Source organism: Emydura macquarii, unplaced genomic scaffold (genome assembly GCF_026122565.2).
Source record: "Emydura macquarii macquarii isolate MOO-44397 ecotype Brisbane River unplaced genomic scaffold, CSIRO-AGI_Emac_v2 contig_1253, whole genome shotgun sequence".
Classification (NCBI taxonomy): Eukaryota; Metazoa; Chordata; order Testudines; family Chelidae; genus Emydura; species Emydura macquarii.
This window is the reverse complement of record NW_027131390.1, coordinates 93,510,567-93,529,686: the sequence shown is the minus strand read 5'-3', so window position 1 is coordinate 93,529,686 and position 19,120 is coordinate 93,510,567. Positions and strand designations below refer to the sequence as shown.

General features: G+C 41.2%; 1 protein-coding gene across 2 annotated transcripts in view; it reads left to right on the top strand.

Moving 5' to 3' along the window:
- Positions 1-17,644, top strand: part of HNMT (histamine N-methyltransferase) — a 32,113-nt gene extending 14,469 nt beyond the window's left edge. For both annotated transcript variants that reach the window (XM_067549906.1, XM_067549907.1), the window contains 4 exons: positions 6,953-7,060; positions 10,005-10,135; positions 12,527-12,620; positions 16,279-17,644. In XM_067549906.1, coding sequence (XP_067406007.1) covers positions 6,953-7,060; positions 10,005-10,135; positions 12,527-12,620; positions 16,279-16,634 — 689 coding nt within the window. In that variant the 3' untranslated portion in view covers positions 16,635-17,644. The remainder of the gene's footprint in view (positions 1-6,952; positions 7,061-10,004; positions 10,136-12,526; positions 12,621-16,278) is intronic.
- Positions 17,645-19,120: the final 1,476 nt, after the last annotated feature.

Here is a 19,120-nt window from a genome sequence, read left to right as displayed (position 1 = left end):
GGAGGGGAGCAGCGCTCCACTCTGAAAGAGTGGCCCACGGGCCACAAGTTGGGAACCACTGACCTACACATAATTGATTCCTCCTGGATCTTTAGGTGCCAAGGACTGAGCAAGACTTATGAGTAAAAAACGTTTGTTAAAAAACCCACAAACCTATTTACTTCCTGTGACATGAATGCCTCTGTGTATGAACCCTAAAATCTCTACCTTTGGCTTTGTTCCTGCTGCCACGTTACATTACAAGTTCATACGAATAATCACGGACCATGCTCACCCCAGAGGTCTCTTATGGAAATTACTGCTTCCCAAGAATCCCTGTGCTTTAGATAGTTATAAATGCATCAAAATGCATCTCATTTGCTGATGGGATACTGTGGAGCAGACAAACACCTTGAGCCTGGTCACACAAGGCTTTTTCCCCCTAACATTTCCCACTGTTGTTGCCACCAGTTCTGGTACACTAGTGGTAGTAGGAGTGCTAAGGTACACAAGGTATTGGTAGTCATCATCTATTCAGTCACTCTGGCATCTGAATGTGCTTAACGCTATTGAAAACCTGACGGTATATACATAAATAAATAGTACCAATGGAATATGGAGTACATGATTTTAGGAATACATAATATTATACCTCCCTAAATACTCCATACATAAGTTCCCGCCCTTAATATCTATGTCCCTTAGTTTTAGCCTGCCCATTAAATTCTATTAGATCAACACATTTATAGTAACCCTTAATTTAATTTAAATGTTTCAATCATGTCATCTCTGAAGACTAATCTCATTTTTGTCAATCTTTCCTTACAAGTAAGAATAGCCATATGTAAATGCCGAATTATTAGTGATAACCTAGACACTGTCAAAGAGTAGGGACATTTATTTCTAAATAAGAGGGACCATTTTCGGCCAAAAAAAATTCTTTCTAATAGGATCATTTGAGTCAGTTAGTGGGGCATTTAACTGTCTAATCAGAGAGATGCAGCTTAGCATGATGGACATTGATTCTATAAACTGGCAATTGCTCATTTTGCCATAACTGAAAAGTTTGGATTCTCATTGGCTCTGAGAACTGACTAGAGTCATGTGCTGCAATCAATCAGGACAGCTCATTGGCTCAAATATAGTTGTACTTTAAGAATAAGCTGTTTTCTGATTTGCTAAGGTATCTTCCCCCACCCTGAGTGTTTGTGAGTAAATAAGGGAAATTCAGTGGTTTGTTATTTTAATGGGTTCACACCAGGTTCATTTAGAGGTAGGCTGTAGCCTTTAGCCTCAAACCTATTTTGAGGCCAGTATGAAGCTGTAATACCCCTATCAGAGCTCAGGAAAGATTGTGCTTCCTGGGACCCCAGGTTGCTGGCCCTTGGTGTAGAGAGTACAGGTGGGCGGAAGGCTCCATGCACTCATCCTGCTCACTTATCCCTTGCACAGCTACACTAAGGCCAAGAGTTCCAGAGGGGTAGCCGTTCTGTGGCACTTTAAAGACTAACACTAACACTTTAAAGACTAAAGACTAACACATTTAATTTTAGCAGGCATAAGTTTTCGTGAGGCTCAGCTTACGTCATCAGATGCAGAGGTAGAAATGAGAAACATAGGATCATCATATACATATACAAGTGCATAGAGAACAATGGGGGAGGTGGATGGAAGCCGGGTACTTGAGGTCTAATGACAGTCATTGCATAGGAGGTGAGAATGGGTGAGGAAAGCAATTTACCTCTTCTAATGAGAGACCCATTCCAAATCTCTGTTTAAACCCAGTTTGAATGTGTCAAGTTTGCAGATCATTTCTAACTCAGCAGTTTCTCTTTGAAGTCTGTTTTTGGAGTTGTTTTTGGAGAAGTACAGCAACTTTCAGGTCAGTGACAGTGTGCCCTGGGAGATTAAAGTGTTCTCCCACTGGTTTATGGATGTTGTTATTTTTTGTGTCCATTTATCCTTTTGCGTAGTGATAGTCCAGTTTGGCCAATGTACATGGCAGAGGGGCATTGCAGGCCAAGCAGGATCTTGCCATTCAATGTAACTGTTCAGGCCCATTGTACCAGACGATGGAGAGAGTCTGCTATTGACTACAGCTTGTGCCTTATTAAGTTTCCACTTCAGTGCATAGCATCCTAATATTGCTGTACCTGTAAAAAACATAAAAGGCATCAACTGTGCTGTAAACGACCCCTTTACTTAAAAATGTTTAATTAGAAACTTGATGGTGAACATAGTGGTAGCCTTTAAAAGGTAATTGTATTAGAGAGTTTAAATACTTCCAATAGCCTAATTGCCAAATTGTTGACAATGCAAGCTGCCACATGTTTGACAATAAAATGCCTCAGGACACCTGTTTGCATATAAAAGAACTAACTGAAGTTAATTACAACTGTAGATTAAGTCAGGTATTTGTTTGTTTCAAAATAATGTAAGGGTTGTGTGTCCATGAAAGAGTGAAAATGAATATATTAACCCATCAACATATGGAAATGTGAAATTCAGATTTTTTTTATTGAGACTGGCACAGCCTTTCATAGAATCATAGAATCATAGAATATTAGAGTTGGAAGGGACCTCAGGAGGTCATCTAGTCCAACCCCCTGCTCAAAGCAGGACTAACCTCAGCTATATCATCCCAACCGGGGCTTTGTCAAGCCTCACCTTAAAAACCTCTAAGGATGGAGATTCCACCACCTCCCTAGGTAACCCATTCCAGTGCTTCACCACCCTCCTAGTAAAAAACTTTTTCCTAATGTCCAACTTAGACCTCCCGCCCTGCAACTTGAGACCGTTGCTCCTTGTTCGGTCATCTGCCACCACCGAGAACAGCCTAGCCCCATCCTCCCTGGAACCCCCTTTCAGGTAGTTAAAGGCCGCTATCAAATCCCCCTCACTCTTCTCTTTTGCAGACAAAACAAGCCCAGTTCCCTCAGCCTCTCCTCATAAGTCCTGTGCTCCAGCCCCCTAATCATTTTGGTTGCCCTCCGCTGCACTCTCTCCAACTTGTCCACATCCTTTTTGTAGTGGGGGGCCCAAAACTGGACACAATATTCTAAATGCGGCCTCACCAATGCCGAATAGAGGGGAATAATCACTTCCCGTGACCTGCTGGCAATGCCCCTCCTAATGCAGCCCAATATGCCATTAGCCTTCTTGACAACCAGGGCACACTGCTGACTCATATCCAGCTTTTTATCCACCGTTACCCCCAGGTCCTTTTCTGCAGAGCTGCTGCCCAGCTCGTCGGTCCCCAGTCTATAGCTGTGCATGGGATTCTTCCTTCCTAAGTGGAGGACTCTGCACTTGTCCTTGTTGAACCTCATTAGATTTCTTTTGTCCCAATCCTCCAGTTTGTTTAGGTCACTCTGTATCCTATCCCTACCCTCCAGGGTATCTACCACTCCCCCAGCTTAGTGTCATCCGCAAACTTGCTGAGGGTGCAATCTACCCCATCCTCCAGATCATTAATAAAGATGTTGAACAAAACCGGCCCCAGGACTGACCCCTGGGGCACTCCGCTTGTGACCGGTTGCCAGCTAGACATGGAGCCATTGATCACTACTCGTTGAGCCCTATGCTCTAGCCAGTTATCTATCCATTTTATAGTCCATTCATCCAACCCATACTTCTTTAACTTGCTGATAAGAATACTGTGTGAGACAGTATCAAAAGCTTTGCTAAAGTCAAGGTATATCACATCCACGGCCTTCCCTACATCCACAGAGCCAGTCACCTCATCATAGAAAGCAATCAGGTTGGTCAGGCATGACTTTCCCTTAGTGAATCCGTGTTGACTGTTCCTGATCACCTTCCTCTCCTCCAAGTGCCTTAAAATGGATTCCTTAAGGACCTGCTCCATGATTTTTCCAGGGATTGAGGTGAGGCTGACCGGTCTGTAGTTCCCTGGATCCTCTTTCCTCTTTTTCCAAGGGGATAATCCATTTTACAGAATGTTGATATAGAAAACAAATACCAAAAATTCTATAGTAATTAGTTAAAAATTCCATGTTCCCAGATTTTCCCACAGCAGACTATGAACAAATTAATTTGGTCAGATTTTCAATTAAACTTCTATAGTGATAGCAAAACCACAGCTATTTACTTCTGAAATTCAATTTCCCTTTCTGGAAAGAACATGCTTACACAAATGCCACGTAAACATTTGTTTTTAATTTTCTTTTAAAAAGATACTTAGCTCTGAAAAGATTAAACTCGTTATGTTTTTATGAACCTTTAGTAGGGCCTTTTTCACTGACAAATATTAGGGCAAGGTTTGAGACCTTCAATTGTAGTATGTATTTACAAAGGGTAGAATCAGAAGCAAGGCATGGATCTCTTCATGTCTGCAGTGGTATGATGAGTGGAAAGATGATCCAGTAGTTAGGACACTAGCGTAGGATGCAGGCAACCTGAATTCAGTTCTTTTGTCCACTTCCTGTGTGACTTTGGGCAGCGCTGTGCCTCAGATCCCAATCTGTAAAATGGCCATAATAGTACTTCCCTACCTCACAGGGTGTTGTGAGGCTAGATATAGTAAAAACTGTAAAGTGTTTAGGTAGTGGGAGTCATAAGTACCATGTGTGCCAAAAAAGTCCTATTAAACCATAGTTGTTCAACCTGTGGTACATGTACTCCTTGGGAGACACAGGCAGGGGGTACGTGGCAAAAAACCCAGTGAAGGGAGGTGGGCGGCAGCTGCCGGCTTCTAGGGGAGGTGGGCACCAACTGCAGGCTTCCCGCCTGGTCCCACCTCCTAGCTAGGAGGTAGACGGCAGCTGCCCCAGTCCTGGGAAGCTGGGCGGCAGCCGCTGGCTTTTTGGAAAGCTGGGCAGCAGCCGCCTGCATCCCGCCCAATCCCAGCTCCCAGGTGGGAGCCTGGCAGCAGCCTCCTGCGCCTTGCGAACTGGGCTCACAGCTGAGTGGCTGCCATCCGTGCCCCGGCTCTGAGCCGAGAGACATCCTCCCACGCCCTGGCTTGAAGATGAGCAGCAGCTGCCTGCCACCTGCCCACATCCCCGGGTCCCAGCCTGTGCGGAAGCCTCCTCTGCTTCTGTTCGGATTGCTCTAGCTGAGCAGTGAAATTGACAACTATGACAGCCCCAGTATAAAAATCTTAAGAGGGGTGCACACAGTGTGATTTGCCCCAGGCCCGCACCTCCCTAGGGATGGCCATGGGGAGCGCTGCTATCCACTCTGGTGGGCCACTAGTGCCTGCTCATACCTCACAAGTTCTCGCCGGTGTGAGGAGAACAGCACGTGATCCCGCCATCAGGCCATGGTGATTGGCTGGTGTTGACCTTTGCTCCGTCATGGAAGAAGGGGAGGAGGAAGGAGGGGAGAAACAGCAGCGGGTTTTGTGATCTGCCACAGCCACACAGCACTGCAGAACTCGGAGCTCTCCTGCTTTACGAGAAATACAGTTGTCCAGTGTAAACGGGAAAAAGATTATTTCTCAGAGTGGAAAATTGAGTGTAGGGGTACTTACTAAAATTTTCAGAAATTAGGGGGTACTTGCTACTTAAAGGTTGAGATTAAGCCAAGCTGGTGAAGAGAGGGGAAGGAGGGAATGAGCATGTGAAAAGTTGCCTGCTTGCCTCCAGGTAGGTCAGCCAGCCACTCTCAAACACATCTGTGTCTCTTTACCTTACCAAATTCACCACGGTTATCCATTTTTGCCTAAATACATTAATGCTGTTTGACTCCACCGGCTCAGTTGGAAGTTCATTCCAACTAAAATCTTCTTGCATATATTCCACTAGCTTAAATCAGCCCCATCGTTCTAGTCTTGATTGAGTGTCAAACTTAATTTTATATTTTAACATAGTTTAAATACTTCAGTCTTGTCACCTTTCACGACTAAGTTCAGCTTCTCTTTATAAATAAGACTGTTCAATTTTTCATTTTAGTTTTCGCTCTCTCTACTTTAACTGAATGTTTAGACACATAGATTGGCCAACACTGGACACTAAAACCGTGCACCAAATACAGTCCAAGCAATGCCTTCATAAAGTATCACAGCACAGTATCCTTGGCTTCCTTCATCATACAAACCAACATCCTATTTGCTTACTTTACTGCTGCTGCATATTGGACTAGGAATTTAAATGTTGGCTCTATCAATACACTCATCAATAAAATCACTGCAGCAGATTTGAATGATCTCTTGTATACAGAAAAAAAGCAGTCAGTGCTGTCATATTTGCTTTATGTTGTATACACAGAAACACAATATTCAGCTTAATCAGTCACAGAAAGAGCAAAGCACTTTAAGCACCAATGAAAAAAAAATTGAGATTTGCTTCAGCTTTCAAATTAATTTTCTTTTTTCCCCGCTCCTCATGTATCTCATTAGCCAATTAGCTTTTGGGACAAAGACCCCTAATTCATTCTCAAAAATAAACAGAAAATGGCCTTATAAAATACAAATGAAGAAATGTCATGATGGCTCAGGGACTTAATAGGACACAGAGCTTTTTACTTCTGGTTCATTGATTCCATATCCAATGGGCATGGGTTGGTAGTGACTAGAGATGGGGTAGATCTGCAGTTTGGATTCAGATATAAACTTTGCCAAAGATCATGGATGATTATATCCTGGATTTTGGTATTGACCACTCTCTAATAATGATTGATACCAGATGACTGCTATTTAGTGGCATATATAAAATAAAATAGGGAGGTTCAGTCAATTTTTGAGTGGACATCTACATATCACTGTGAGACATCACATCTGGTACCTCTTGCTATAGTCTCAGAGAAATCAGACTCGTGGGGGACTGATGGAGTTAATCTTCAGTCCCTAGAGACAGATCTTTCGGGATGGGATTGAGGAATTCAGTGGGAGCAACATTTGGATCTGATTTTTTTTTTTAAAGGTGAGGGATTTTGGGAAGGAAGATAGCTAGCAGAATCCTCACATTTTATCTTTTCTCTGATCTTTTTATTCTGCTTCATATTTGTATTTTAGGTGAAATTGACCTACAGATTCTCGCAGAAGTACAGGCTAAATATCCAGGAGTTACCATTAACAATGAGGTGATAGAACCAAGTGGTGAACAAATCCTCAGCTACAAAGGTATTTGAACTAACAAATGCATTTAACAAAGTTGACCACTGGCTAACATGTCATCTTTATAAGGTTTTTTGTTCTAATTTCACTTTTAAAAATAAAAAGCTACTACATTCAGTTAGGATTAGTTATTTTTCAACTGTACTGCGGACTCCTGCCTTCTTAGCAATGTCTTAGTCCTTGATCTTGCAAAGAGCTCTGCATAGACAAACCCTTAAGACTACACAGATCCCTTTGCAGTATCCCACTCTTAGAACATTTGTTATGGCACAATGTTTATCAGTATGTGTAGAGTTAGACTGTTATCTGCAGCCATGACACTTTAAATTGCTAGATAATCAGATTTTATAAACTAGATAGAGTCTAATGACTGGATGGGAGAACTATATGTAAAACCTTGACATTTTAGGAAGTGGTGTTTGTGATTCAGTGGCTCATCCAAAAATGGTACTGAATCAGTGTCCCAGAATGGCATTGAGTGGTCTGCTTGAGATTGTGTTTAACAAGAATGCCAAGAATTATTTTTAAGTGATTTGCAAATATCAATTACCAACCCTCATAATACCCTACTGACTTAAGTATAGTCCTCACAGGTTAGGTAACTAAGGTTAATAGAGGTTAAGTAGCTTACCCAAGATACAGACAGAGTTAATGTACAAGCTGGCATTCAAAAGATCTATCCTCAGAGGCCTAGAACATACCTCTCTCCAAAAACCCAACAGCCACACTGATTGTTTTGTGAAAAATACTATGGCATGCCTAATAAAGTATTAGTGTTTAGCCTTTGCGCCTGGCCAAATTCTCACTGCAGCTTCAACTAAATATATTTCTTTTGATTTCCAATCTTAGCTAGTTATGTACTGTTAAAAACCTACTGGGGTTCCATCTGCAGGTGGCTTTATGTATTTTGGTGATGGGTGAAGTGATTCCTACATATAGATTATACCCTTTTGGGAGCAGGAACTGGTGGCCAGCCTTGCACCTTGTGGGTGCAGACCACTACCAGATCAAAATGTGTAAGTAACTACACAAAATATAAGATAGTGGAGAAACAGGCTCTGCATCTTCCTTTTGAAGAGTGCCTGGAACATGTTGGGCATCCTCCCACTATAAATAATACACTATTTTCTGTCCTACAAAATGCTAACATTCTAGGTGTTTGTCTCACTGCAGTTAAAAACCCATAGCTGCCCTGTGCCAGCTGACTTGGGCTTGTGGTTTAATTTTAGTGTAGATATTCCGGCTCGGGTTGGAGCCCAGGCTATAGGATCCTGCGAAGTGGGAAGGTCCCAGAGGTTGGGCTGCAGCCCGAGCCTGAATGTCTACACCACAATTAAACAGCCCCTTAGCCTGAGCCCTATGGGCCTGAGTCAGCTGGCACGGGCCAGCCACAGGTATCTAATTGCGATGTAGATATACCCTTAGAGGACATCTTTAAAAATGCAGCATTCCTAATGTGAAAGAACTTGGAGAGGCAAGGTGGGTGAGGCAATATCTTTTATTGGACCAACTGCTGTTGGTGAAAGAGCGCTGTGTAAGTGAGTTTTCTGGCCAGTGGAACATTCTCTGGTGTGCAGCCATTGCACATCGTGGGTCTGATTCTCATTTACACATTAAAGCCCCTTTGTACTGCCAAGAGCCCTATATTTCCAGTTCCAGTTCAAGCCACAAAAACTGTTATCTCTTGTGGTATTTCAGGGCTTCTGAAACCAGGAGGAGGACCCTGGCAGACAAAACTGCCATGCAAATCTAGGATAAACTGGGGAGAGAATTAGTAGAACTTTGCAGAACTGCTAAAGGGAAAGTTTGGGGTTCAGGTGAATTTTTAGGTGGAGACTCCTATTTTAGCCAAACCAGTTTGCTTTGTCTGGATTTTGACATAAAAAAACTACACTGTCTGGGTTGGCCAGTGATCCCATTTTCTTCCAAAGTCTCCTCAAAGACTGTCTAGAAATTAAATTCAACCAGATTGTACCAGCTTATTTGTGATGGTGATATGGACTGCTGCTGAACGACGGATGAGTTTAAAATAGCAAGTTAGATTTGAACTGCGGGAACAGAGGACAGTGACTAGTAAATGGAAGAGAACAGAGTAACAGCAGCAGCATCCATAAATGGCAGCCCAACTCCACTAGTAAAGGAAAGGAATATAAGCACTGATGGAACATTTCTCACCTATTCTTGCAGTATAAAAGTGCTGGTTTTAACAAAGTATGTTATTCTGAATAAGTGTTGCACATCTTAGGCTGAATTTACCACTGTGATACTGCTGTTTTATACTGATATAACTACTGAAAGCAATGTAGTTACACTACCATAAAACTGGAGTAATGCAGTGGTGAATCAGGGCCTTGAGTCAGAGGGAACTCACTTTAAAAGCACCTCCCTCTTCCTAGTATTCAGTCTTTGTACACACGTTAAAACACTCTGCAAATATTTCTCTTATCACTCACCTGTAATTAGCATCGCTCTAAAATACCTGCCCTTTGTTTCACTGTTAAATATAAGACCCTGAATGAAAGACCCTCTGAACACAGTTAACTTGGAGAAATTTGGATGAGGACGCAACTAAAGCTTTGTTCCAGGCACTAGGTTTTTGAGGAAGTTGGAGACAGATTAAGTTCCTAACTTTCAAATTTTTCCTCATCTCTACTGAAATCTCTACAACAAAGTGTGCCAAACTCAAATCTTGTACAGAGATAAAGGCATCAGATCCCATTTGTACTTCATTCCACAAAGATCCCTCACAGGACTGGGCCCTTTATTTATTAGCTTTATTTGTTCACATACTATAACAGGTAGGCTTCATTTTTAATATTCTGTTATTACATTGAAAATAATACCATGTCATTTTCAACATGTAATTTTTGGCCATATTACAATTCTGAATGGAACTTGTTTCCATATTTGCAATTGAAATAGACTACACATCATTCTCTCTGTATTTTAGACCGTGTAGCTAAGACATCAAACCTTGAGAACATAAAGTTTGCCTGGCATAAGGAAACATCAACTGAATATGAAAGTCGAATGAATGAAAAGAAAGAGTTTAAGAAATGGGACTTCATTCACATGATTCAGGTAAAAGTTATGCAAAGTCAATGTTGTTGAAGGTCCAACTCTAAAGATTATGTCTAAGGTATGTGACCTCGTTGCGCACTTTAACGAGAAGAGTTTATTTCTTTGTAATTTCTTTAAGTATTTAAGAATAAGTGAGCTGCAAGAATGAGAACTGAGGTACAGCAAGGCAACTTTAGTTCTCAGTGGCCTCATTAACCGGGCAGAGGGTGGCAGTCAGCAGAGAAAAAAATGTTAACTAATATATTCAAAAAATTCCCTCTGTGAAATTCTCATTGTACTTCTAGGTTCACGGAAGTTATCACAGACCTTATCTTCACTGCTAAAAACCTGTATTTTTCAATACAGTGTAACTAACGCACATGAGCTACCCCAAGGTAAAAACACAGAGGAGACAAGGCACTGTAGTTTTTATCGTCAGTTAAACTGGGCTTGACCTTGCCTACCTTATCTGATGGTAAAACTACAGCGCTTTGTCTCCACTGTGTTATTACCTTGGAATAGCTGAGCTGTATTAGTTACCCTGAAGTAAAAGGGTAAAGGCAGAGCCTCAGAATGACTAGTGATGTCACAGAAAGATGCGTTCGTGAACCAGACATTGCCAAAAGGATTTCAGGGAGGGGACAGTGAAGAATGTAAAAAAATTAAACACTTCTGTGCTGAAATCACCCCACAGCCTGGTTAGTGGTATCATTCAGAAAATTACAAAACCCTAACACCACTTCTCTTGCATGTGAGCTATTGCACATCTTTTCATTCTAGGGACAACTAATCTGCACTACAACTACTGCAGTCAAGTGGAGATTTATCACTGATTTCAGTTGGAACAGAATTAGGTCCAAAGTGTTCTGGCACCTACTTGGTTTTCTAAGCATGGTAATTAGATAAGTGAGAAGGAAAAAGCAGCCTCATTAAGTGGTCAGTCCTTCTCCATTGATGACCTAGCAGGGATTCTCAGAATGAGATGGTTAACAGTCTGGTCACAAAAAAGAAAAGTAAACTGTGATGGAGCTATCCCAGGTGAGCAGAAATCCTAGGGTGATGGAGCCTCTCTCTGGCAGAGACACCAGGAGCTCTGCTAATCATGTCTGATCAGTAGGTCACTCTGTGTATTGTACATAACCTACATTATTCTGGACACTTCCTGTTTTTATTGGCTTAGAAGTGGTTTCACCAGCAATTACAAAAGTTCTTGTTTCATTTAAAAAAAAAAAAAAAAAAAAAAAGGTATCTCATGCAAACTGGGTCAAAAAACTTAAGGCAAGATTGTCACTTGCCAACACAACTAGGCCAGGTCTAAGAGAGCACAAGACACCCCCTCGCGCCTCCCTGCAAGATACCCATGTTGCAGCTGAGAGAATGAGAGACTCATGAGAGCAAGCACCTCCTCCTATGCATATGGTGGAAGTGGGCGGAGCTTATATGTTGCCCTTCCCCACAGTGTATCCGTCAGCAGAGCTGAGCTGGTGCAGTGGAGGAAGTAATCTGCTCCAGGCTGCTGCAGCTTACTTACTTCCTGGAGCAAAGAAGTAACCAAGGGCCAAATTGTGACTCTGATCAACTACCTCCTGCCTCTTACTGAGGGCTTGTAGTAAATTTAGCTGAGTAAATTAAGCTGAGGTTAATAATTAAGCTAAGTAAATTTAGCTGAGGTTAGTCCTGCTTTGAGCAGGGGGTTGGACTAGATGACCTCCTGAAGTCCCTTCCAACTCTATGATTCTAAATCCATTTGTGTTATTTAGGAGCTAACCCTGCTCCCTTTGAAATCAGTGGCAAAGCTCCCATTAGCCTGAGCAGTTAGCCAGTATTCAGGCCTTGCCAAGTTCATTTGTATTAGAAGAAACTGATGATCGGAATCTGGGTTTTGGGGTGGTTTTTTTGGTACAATCCCATTTATTACAAAGAATGTACACAAAGTCCTGCTTCCCTGAATGCAGTAGAAACAGAGAGACAGTAGTTTCCTTGTTCAGAAATCCAAGTCGGCCTTTTCAGCAAGCACTCAGCCTCAGAGAGCTTCTTTTGGGCAATGTCTACACTACAGTTCATGTCAGTGTCAGCTTAGGGTGGGGGGAATAAACCACTCCCAACGTAAGTTACATCGACATAAGCCCTGGTGTGGACAGTGCTATGTCGGTGCTACCACCACTCACGGGAGCTGGAATATTTAAGCCAACAGGAGACCTCTCTTCCATCGGCTTGGAGTGGCTACTAGTGTACCATAGCCTCATCTTCCTCTGAGGGACTCTCTCAGACTGCTGCTCTCACTGTCTCCAAGTTTTCTGCCTGCTTTCTGGCATCACAGATGCTGCCCAAGCCCCTCCATTTGCCATCAATCAACAAGGAAATCTCTCAGACCAGGAGTATTTATTTTCAAATATTTCCTTTCATTTCCAGATGCTCTACTATGTAAAAGACATCCCTACTACTATCCAATACTTTCACAGTCTCCTGGAAGCTAAGGCTAAGCTCCTCATTATTCTTGTATCAGGTAGGTGATTTTAACTAAATTCTTTACTCACTCAGTTCAGATCTGAATGTTCATCTATGAAGACTGGACATGTTCATGTGTGCACACATCTGAGTCCATCATAGGCCAGTTCTCCATTAACTTAATTTCTGTACTATAGAGCTTAAGCTCCTAGCTTAATGAACTACCAGCCAACTAGACATGCATTATTTGGGGGGTGGAGGGTGAGATGAGATCTGTGTTTTATATACAGTAGACTGTGTGAGTCAAAGCCCACAAAACCAAAACAGAGCTTTGTGAAATTCACAAGTCAGAATCTTGGAAACATCATTTGGCAACAAAATTGTTCCTTTAGCACAGACAAAGTCTTTCTTTGCAACAGATTCAAAACAACTACTATAAAAATAACAGGATTGTGATAAACTCATAATAGACAGAGAACCAAAAAGGTTTGATCCTGACACCCTTACTCACGTAAATAGTCCTATTGATATCAGAGAAGCTATTTGTGCATCAGCAGTTTCAGGATCAGGCACAAAGACTTGTAATTCCTAGACACACGTGGCATTAAGCAAGCAGCAACAATGGCGCTCTGTTGTGCCATACGACAGGTGTTGGTGGACATATGGTTCATTTTCCCCTTTAACTGCCCATATCCTTAATATCATTTTGTGGAAAATCTCATCTGCAGAATTAGATTGGCTGTTTCACATCTGATTGAGATACTGTACGTTTGAGTGAATAGCAAAATAGAAAATCAGAATGTTAGGATTCTACAGTACTGTGATATCAGATGAATATGGATATATTTGTGTTACCATGACTGGACATAACTCTCTGGGAAGTATTAAAATTCTCAAACAGTTATATGGGATTTTCTGATGTTCGGATACAGTAACATGTAATCGTTGCTAACATAGCTGAACGTTCGCCTATGATTGTTTTTACAGGGCCCTTAAATAGCTAAATACCTCGGAGGATCTGGGCCTCAGTACTTAAAGTTTTGTTTTTATTAGATTTGGGCACATTTGTAATGTGTATTTTAAATAATGAAGTTCATACCTTCTTGTGTTAGAAAATTGTGCTTTTTGCAGACAATTCATAAATGTATTGTTCAAAACGGTTTGTGAATCATTTTTGGCTGGTAGCTTGTTAGCAAGCAGTTCAGTGCAAGTCTTCCCTATTTAAAATCACAATAGCTTTGATTAGACACAGAAGTCACATGTTTCCATTCCTTCATTGCACAAGCATAGCTCTTGAAATCAGGTTACTGGCACAAATACCCACAAATCTGAATTTGAAATTTCTTGTCCATTAATGTTCTGAGATATTCATTTGACTCACTTCAAGCTACCAGTAAGCTCGTTCAAGGAGGCAAACACAAAAAGGGAGGCGAATGGACACAGTCAAATGGAATTTTCAAATTTGAATTAAATCACAGAAAATATTTGCAGTCCCTCACCCAGCATTATAGTGTCTGCATCTTCTAATTCCTTATTGCACTTCTCTCTGAAAATGTAACTCATAATTCACGATTGCATGAGTAAATCCACATCTACAAGTAGGACTATTTGAAAACGTGTACAGTAATGATTGCTGCTTCTGCAAGTCTGTCACATTTATAGTAATGTGTCACAATTTTTGATAGATCAGCCCCCCTGCCTAAATCAGAACAAGAGTTTCTAGGGTAGGATTTCCTAGAGTGGCCTTTAATCTGCAGAGAAGTGGACTTCTGACAAAGAAAGGAAGAAGATGATAGAATAGAGAAGAGCAGAAAGCAATGGAACCAACAAGAGAAAGGAAAATTGAATCAGAGGCAGCTCAAAATAGCAGAGAATAAAATACAATAAATAAAACTAAGGGAAGAGGGAAAAAAGAAGGGAAAGAGAAGCGCTATAGAGAGAATGAAACAGGAATACAGTGATGAGATGGGAAAATTACAGGAAAGTAAATAAGCAAAAGCCAGTTTCAAAATACTCCTCCCTCAAAAAATACAAGTAGGGACTAAAAAGAGAAGATGCATGGTCACTCCATGAAGGTTTCAGTTCCTCCCACTCTGTACCTTTCAAGAGGCCAGGACAGCTACAAGCATTAGGTTGTAGTGTTTTTAATCACAAATCAAAAAACCCATTCAGTTTACATCGTCTTGAAAACAAAAATAGTGCCATATGTTGTGCCTGGAGAAAGTTATTATAATAATGCTTCACTCAGGTAGTGTGTAATTGTTCAGCTCAGAATTAGCACCAAGTCACTGAACACTGACACTAGCAACTTTTCTGCAATTAATGCTCTGCATTCATTTTCCACCAGATGAAAAACATAGCAACAGAGTCTCTTCTAAACCACTTAAGTATTTATTATACTGTAAGTAACTGTTTACAGATAAAGCCAGTTTTGGAGAATGGTTTATTAATTAAGGGAATTTAGAGTCCTATCTCTCAGCAGGCCCTCATAATTAGGCCTGGATTTACTTCCAGCCCACCCAATCAGGGTGCTGTCATCCTTTTTATAAATTATTTACACTGGAAATGCTGACTCATGGAACTGAGATTAGAGAGAATAAAGAAATAAATCCTGCATTGTCGTCAGCTTCTCCGACTTCTTTTTCTAATGTGCACTGTCTCGGTACCTCATTAATTCAAAATATGTCTCTGCCGTGAAAATGTATGTATTTGCAAACTTGTGATCGCTATGGGCCAGATGGCGGCTGGTCCTTACATGCATGTGCAGCATTGGGGAAGACTACAGGAGACTTTCCTTGCCTGGCCTTGTACAGCCTGAATAAAAGCCAGCCAAAATTGCAGGCCCCGATTGCTCTCCAGAGATGCAGAGGGAGGAATTTACCCTGCAAAAGGGAGGTTGACAAGGACAAAGCTCTTCCTTCCACCAGCCTATGCAATGGAACTGAAGGGATGTAGAAGTAGACATGCTCATTCTGTATCCTAAGCAGCTCTGAGGTAGAATTATGCCCTAGCGTTAGGTGATGTGGCTCTGCACCATCCTTTACTCTGGGCTCTAAGCAGTTTGCACAATCTAACCCTATATAAATATTAGATACAAGTGTTTTATTTTATCACTAAGAATCCTTAAAGCACTTAAAACCTTAAAACCGCTGAATACTCCCCATATTCTTTCAGGTCCAAGACTTCTATATAGCTTGGGTAAGCGCCCAATCCTGCATTAATGGGAGTTTTGTTGTTGACAGCAGTAGCAACAGGATCAGGCCTTTAATGAACTGTGCATAAAGGGATTCCCAGTTTAAGGGGTGGGTCTGGAACAAAATCCTCCCTGAGGCCACTAATGCTGCACAAGCCGTCTTATGAGTGGGGATTTGGTGGGTGAATCCATCCTATCCCTTCCTCCAAACCCCACTGAGTATTGGTACAGGGGAAGCAGATCTCCTATGAAGACTCTGTGGATCCTGCCCTTTAGCTGCCAACCAGACTGCATTGGTTCTCCTGTGCACAGGTGCATCTGCACTCAGAGGTTTTACCCCTGTTTAGTGAAGCAATTATTTTGCATAGAGCCTCTGTTCTCCCATGTCATGAGCTGTGCCTGGGCTGTGCCTCCTGAAAAGTTCAGCTCAGAATTTGGGCCATAATGTTTAAAATAATCTATCTGACACTTCGTTTAAATACACTCTTATTTTTAAGCATTTTTACTATGATTTATCTGGCAGGAACCAGTGGCTGGGCCAGGCTGTGGAGGAAATACGGACCTCGCTTACCTCTAAACGATCTTTGCTTGTATGTTTCATCTGCTGACGTCAAAGAGCTACTCGATACAACAGGGCTGAAGTATCAGATCTATGAACTTCCATCCACTATGGACATAACTAATTGTTTTATCAAAGGGAGCAAAGATGGGGAGTTGCTGCTGGATTTTTTGACAGAAACCTGCTATTTTAGTAAAACTGCTCCTCTTGACTTAAAAAATGAAATAATGGAGGAACTAAAAGAGCCTGAATGCAGCAAAGAGAAACATGGAAAGGTTTTTTTTAACAACAACTTGAGTGCAATAGTGATTGAGCCGTGACTAAGTTCTACTGGATTTCTCAGTCCAAAACCAAAAATGATCATATACCGTTAATCACTTACATCTCTGGATGTGTTTCATCCTCTCTGAACTTTCCGTCATACCCTAGTAAACTTAATTTATAAACAGTTAGGAAATTATTATTAATAGCTGTTGTTACAAATGTGCATTAACACATTACTAATTCTTGAAAAATATATGAATACATAACTTGCTGAATAGCAAGTTATACTTTATATATGGCTGTTCTATAATCAGAATACATGTAACTGGCACCATTAATCAAAGCTCAGCAAATACAAAACAATACTCTTCTGATGGCTTGGTAAGCAGTAATAATGACCCTGAGGAGATATCATTATGATTTAAATATAGCATACAGCCAAATTTTTTTTTAAATGTAGTATGTTTGGCAATCTCAAATACAACCCCAGTTTACAAAATTCTTCCCCCACAACCACCAATCTTTGGGTGGTTCCTCTGTTGCTGATGTGGTTTTGAAGTTGTTATGACAGTGCCTTCTAGTTATTTTTTGCAGGCATCAGTTGCATGCATCTGTTGTCCCACTAAACACCATCTCATAGCACTGCTGCCTTGTTCACATATTTGCACATTTATTTTATTTCTCCTACAGCATCCCCTCCCTCTGAAGCTGATTCATATACACAACTGATTCTGGATAAATAAAAATATGGCTTGCATAGTCCATTTCTCAAAATGAAGATGCACCCTGGGCAATGGCAGTCAGACCTTCCAAAATGTATTGGCCTTTCATATCAGATTCCCAGCTCTCTGAAGCAGTGGATGAGAGAATAAGATGGCATGCAAATCCTTAGTAGGGATTAGTTGCTGCTGATCTTTTAAACTGAAGGGTTGTCTCATGTTTGTATTTTCAGTTAGTGAAATATGTATTTCCCCTCCTTTGTCTTAACACTTGTGTCGCAAGGGCTACATGTGTCTTGTGGCATCCATAATGTACAAGATGTACAAATAAAACTTACAGACCCAAACCGATTTGGCTTCAATGGGCTTCATCTTGTTTTCAACGGGTTACACCAGGGCTGGATCTGTCCCAGTGTCATCTATAATATAAGCCGATCAGCAAGAAGGATTTTTTTTTTAAAGTTATTTAAAGACATTGAGCCATTTCTGACTCACGATACATCTACATTGTAGCTAAGAACATGTTTCCCAGCTCAGGTAGACAGACATGCACTAGTTCTGCTCAAGCTTCGCAGGCTAAAAGTAGCTGGGGGTAGCCCAGACACAGGGACTGAGTATGTACCTGAGGATGTGGGCAGGTTTGTATTTGGGTGCCTAGGCCAAAGCTATTGCCCAAGGTACCACCAGCTACATGACTATTGCAGTGTGCTAGCTCAACCACACACCCAGCTGCAGTGTGGATGTCCCTAGGAGGACTTTTTCCTTCATCTCAATGCTGGTGATTTGATTTGATCCTAAATCCCTGCCCTGATCAGCACTACCTTCACTTCAGTAGTTGATTAATTTGTTTTGCTAAATTATTTTATGGTTTTAGTGTCTGCTATGTTATATACATGGTACAGTGCTTAGTGGAATACAATAGAATTGCATGAGTGAATTTAATAGCTTGAATACTCAATTCATTCAGTGAGGCAGATGAACTTGAGTCAATATTGAAATGGTTTACTGTAGACAATGCATTAGCTACAAGAGGAGATCTTTAATTTTGTATATACAGCCAATTCAATATCAATATATTAAATATTTGAGGTGATTTAGTAGGACATGTGCCAGGCATTAGTAGCGATTTATGTAGGTGTGAATTATTTTACATATATACAACTAGTGATCAAATATTAGTCCCAGTGTACTTTAGAATTACCTACTATATTTCTCAGCTGCTGAACTGAACTGAAACTACGACTACTTTTATACAGCAGCGTGTGCTGTTTCAGGTGTTTGCAGGCCTGTCTTGTAATACTGTGACACAGTCTAAAAGGAGAGGGAAGGAAATCTCCCATTCAGACAATGTTGTATGCATCTCTAATGTACGGCAGATGAAAGCTTTCAGCCGGTTATCATCTGTGGTATGTCCCCCTTCAGTGATATATTAGCGGGAACTCTTGGGAAACCTTTGTAAATTTTGCAACCAAATCAAAGGGAGGGGTGGAGGTGGTTTTACTACCCATCAAGGAGAGCACCTTCTCTGGATGCTGTGCCAATTCATCCCTACCAGAGATGACTTGAAATATAATATAACTAAACTTTATGATTAGATGAAACATAAGTGCGTTGTGTGAAGAAGTACTTCCTTTTGTTTGTTTTAAACCTGATGCCTAGTAATTTCATCAGGTGACCCCTAGTTCTTGTGTTATGCTCACTTTCTCCGTATGACTCATGATTTTAGAACCTCTTTCATATCCCTCCCTAGTCATTTCTTTTTAAGGTGAACAGTCCATCTCTCCGCATCTCGGAGCTGTTCCATCCATTTTCATTGCCCTTCA